This window comes from Octopus bimaculoides, chromosome 1 (genome assembly GCF_001194135.2).
Source record: "Octopus bimaculoides isolate UCB-OBI-ISO-001 chromosome 1, ASM119413v2, whole genome shotgun sequence".
NCBI lineage: Eukaryota > Metazoa > Mollusca > Cephalopoda > Octopoda > Octopodidae > Octopus > Octopus bimaculoides.
In genome coordinates this window covers 4,871,180-4,875,025 of record NC_068981.1, presented here as the reverse complement: position 1 = coordinate 4,875,025, position 3,846 = coordinate 4,871,180, and the positions used below count along the sequence as shown (strand labels likewise).

General features: G+C 39.1%; 1 protein-coding gene across 2 annotated transcripts in view; it reads left to right on the top strand.

The window, feature by feature from the left end:
• Positions 1 to 3,846, top strand: part of LOC106876874 (uncharacterized) — a 13,530-nt gene that overhangs the window by 681 nt on the left and 9,003 nt on the right. Inside the window, exons 2-3 of one of the 2 annotated variants that reach the window (XM_052976731.1) lie at positions 1,943 to 2,162; positions 2,259 to 2,381. In XM_052976731.1, coding sequence (XP_052832691.1) covers positions 2,046 to 2,162; positions 2,259 to 2,381 — 240 coding nt within the window. In that variant the 5' untranslated portion in view covers positions 1,943 to 2,045. The remainder of the gene's footprint in view (positions 1 to 1,942; positions 2,163 to 2,258; positions 2,382 to 3,846) is intronic. The other variant, XM_014925613.2, reaches the window with a different exon arrangement.

Sequence of the window (3,846 nt, the reverse complement as noted above, 5' to 3'; positions counted from 1 at the left end):
ATATATATACACATACACACACGTACGTACATTTCTGTGTACATTATTTGTTATGTATATATATATATTTGTTAATATTTTTCTCTCTTTCTCTCTCTCTCTGTTTGTTGTCTGTCTGTCTGTATTATAAACCTTGTCAATAAGTTCAACAAACAATATCGATGTCTTATACAAGGACGTTGTGTTAGGACAAAACAGCAGACTGAATGCTTCATTTCGTCCTTCGGGTTTACGAGTTCAAGTTCCGCTGGGCAGGGTCGGACCCAAGAGGGGGAGCCCCCTCCCCTCCAAGAACAGAAGTGCGCCCTTCTAAATAATGTCATTACGCCCTTTTCTTCTGGAATTGTATTCCCTTCTGACCTTGTGCCATCCCTTCGAAAAATTCCCGGGACCACACCTGCTGGGGTCGCCTTGAAGAATGTGAGTTTGTGATAGTCATGTTCTTTCCTAAAAGCGTTAGTGACCTACATAGAGCGATATGACATGTTGGAATTAATCCTGTGGTCGGATATTTTTGAAGTGCATGACTGAAAATCTGGTATTTATTTAAGTCTAAAGAGAATCCGTATGTTTGATTTCTCTTTGGATCTCTCTAGAATTGTGGGAAAACTTGAACTGGAGACTAAATGCTTATGAAACATTAGGCTATTGTTCGGCGATTTTGATTACACACTCCTCATCGTCGTATTGATGATAATCAGGCTGCATTGGTAATTAGTTTTCATTGATCTCTGTCTTCCTTTACAAGTTCACGATTGATGAAAGAGCGACAGATTCATGTTCCACAACATCGATGCCTGTCATTGCAGGACTTCCTTGCTTTCTCTTTCCCTGGGTGGGTCCCCATATTAGCGGTTGAGGAATTAATTCTACTTCTTTAGGAGTTTCCACTAAAATTTATTCAGTTTTGATTAATATATCAATATTAATATACCATCATGTAATTAACAACTATGGTGAGGTGTATACTAACTTGTAATTAACGATTATCAACGGTAGTAAAATATGCTGACTCGTAGATAACTGTTAGCAACAGTAGCGAAATCTACCAACCTGCAGTTAACCATTAGCAACAGTAGAGAAAGAACTATACCAGTCTTTAGGTAAGTCATTAAGGAATATACTGACCTGTAGTTATCCAATAGTAACAGCAGGGAAACATACCAGGTTGTAATTAACCATTAGCAGCAGTGGAAATGTATACCAGCCAGTAGTTAGTAACAGAAAGGAAATCTACCAGCTTGTGGTTAACCACTAGTAACAGTAGGGAAAATATACTGGCCTATAGTTAACCGTTTGTAACAGAAAGAAAGTAATATACCAGCTTGTAATTAATTAGCAACATTAGGGGAAATTGATCAACCTGTCGCTAATCATCAGTTGACTCAAGAATTACAGTGGGTCGGCAAACTGGGTGATGTAGTTAGGTTTGTAGTCCCTTTACATCACAACCAGTTTTTGTTTAAGTTTTCATGTCCAGTACGGGTTACATGAATATCGAGGCATTGTTTTATAGAGAGATGCAGTTCCTTTGCTAACCCTTACTTCTTTTTCAAGTAAGGGACCTCAAAGTTACAAAACCTGTGGACAAACGATTGACATGATCAAGTTGATGAGGAACAAGACAGGTTATGTGCTGGGGACGACAGACAATCAATGAACTTCAGGATCAACACATTGGATCTTCAGAAACTACTTATGGAACTATGAAATGATCTTGAGAAATTCAGACCAAAATGATGGAGAGAAGCACAAGACCAGAGGAAGTGGAAAGTCCTATGTCTAACAAAAGACACAAGATAATGTTTCAAACCAAGGCTGTCAAAACTGTGGTTCTCAACCATTCTTTAGCTATGGATCCTTTTGACACCTATATTATTTGGGTGGATCCTCATAGCCATTCAATGTTTAAAAAAAAATCCTCTTATATTTTTATAATTAGGCATTCTGCACATGTAAACATGTCTGGCCATGGAGCAATATCATTTTGCTTGAAAACTTGTGAGGATTGGTGACAGGAGAGGCATCAGGTTGTAGAAAATCCAATGCAACGAATTTCATCTCACTCATATAAGCATGGAAAAGGGGATGTAAAAACAATGATGATATTGATGACGATGATGATGAATTGCTGTAATCCTAGATGTGTTTCCTGCCATGTGGTAACCATGTTTCCTTATTAATCTCTATAATGTTGAAGAAAGAATTATTCCCCTTGTCAGACTGACTTTAGTAAATGTTTTTCCATTCCATTCTAGGATAAACTTTCAGTGTGTAGCTATGATTCCTATCATCTTTCAAGCAATGAATTTAATAACACTAAAGCCCACAGAGGTGACAGAAGATTTAGTAAGCTGGAGGGCTTACATATTGCAGAAGAAGTAAGTATCACTTGCTGTTTCATTGTCTGTCCTCTCCGTACTTGATGAAGGAAGGAGCCAAGAAACATACGCAGTGCTCTCTGAATGAGTGTTATTACAAAGGGAGGTAATTATCTCCTCACAATATGGAATTGGAAGTTTGAACTTGAAATCAAGCAATATAGAGAGAACACACACACACACATTCAAATTCTTTTGTTTTTACTATTATTTAGAGTGAAGTTCTTACAACTTCTAGTTAGTGGTTATCGTGTAGAGCACTATTTCATCCTTTTTAGAAATCTTCAGCATGTTTTAGCCTTAAATTTGTTAGATATATTAGAAAGTGGGACATAACAATGAAATTAAAGATGAAATTAATTATAGCCAAGAAAGTTTGATTATAATCACAACAATAATGAGGTGGGGAATAATAAATAATCACTTGATTGACTAATTCTGGTCAAGAAATTCAGGGGAGACAACCTCTGGATATAAATTAATCATCATTATTATCAACATAATCTAATGTCCATGCTGCATATTGCCATTGGTTCAACAGTTTGCCAAAATATAGTTAATTGGGATGTATACAGGTATATGATGAGCTTCTTTCAGTTTCCATCTACCAAATCCACTCACAAGGCTTTGGTTGGCCTGAAGCTACAGTTGAGGAGACTTACCCAGTGGGACTTATCCTGATTAGGGTGTTGCACTTACAATTGTAAAATTGTGGTTTCAATTCCTGGACCAGGTGGTGTGTTGTGTTCTTGAGCAAAACACTCCATCTCACGCTGCTCTGCAATCACTTTGACACCTGACTGACACATGGCATACCTGTGCACCTGTTCAGGTAATGTTGATTTGATGGAGAGAGTGAATTAATGTACAGCACGAACATTTGATCGCAATAAACAAATCATTTGTCATGCAGGTCATTTGACAAAAGCTGAATGCTCATATATCAGCTTTGATGGGAGAGTCCATCATATATCATCATCATCATCATCGTTTAACATCCGCTTTCTATGCTAGCCTGGGTTGGACGATTTGACTGAGGACTGGTGAAACCCGATGGCTACACCAGGCTCCAATCTGATTTGGCAGAGTTTCTACAGCTAGATGCCCTTCCTAACACCAACCACTCCGAGAGTGTAGTAGGCGCTTTTACGTGCCACCAGCACGAGGGCCAGTCAGGCGATACTGGCAATGGCCACGCTCAAATGGTGTTTTTTACGAAAGTCCTTACACATGCTGTGGGCACAAGTGCCAGAAAGGCGACGCTGGGCACAGGTGCCATCACGATTTTGCTTGCCCCAACAAGTCTTCGCAAGCTGAGTTTCGTATCCAATGAAGGAGATGACGTTGGCATGGGTGCCAGTCGTCGAATTTAGTTCGATTTCGATATCACTTGCCTCAACAGGTCTTCGCAAGCGGAGTTTAGTGTCCAAGGAAGGAAAGGTACGCATAAGTGGGCTGGCTACAC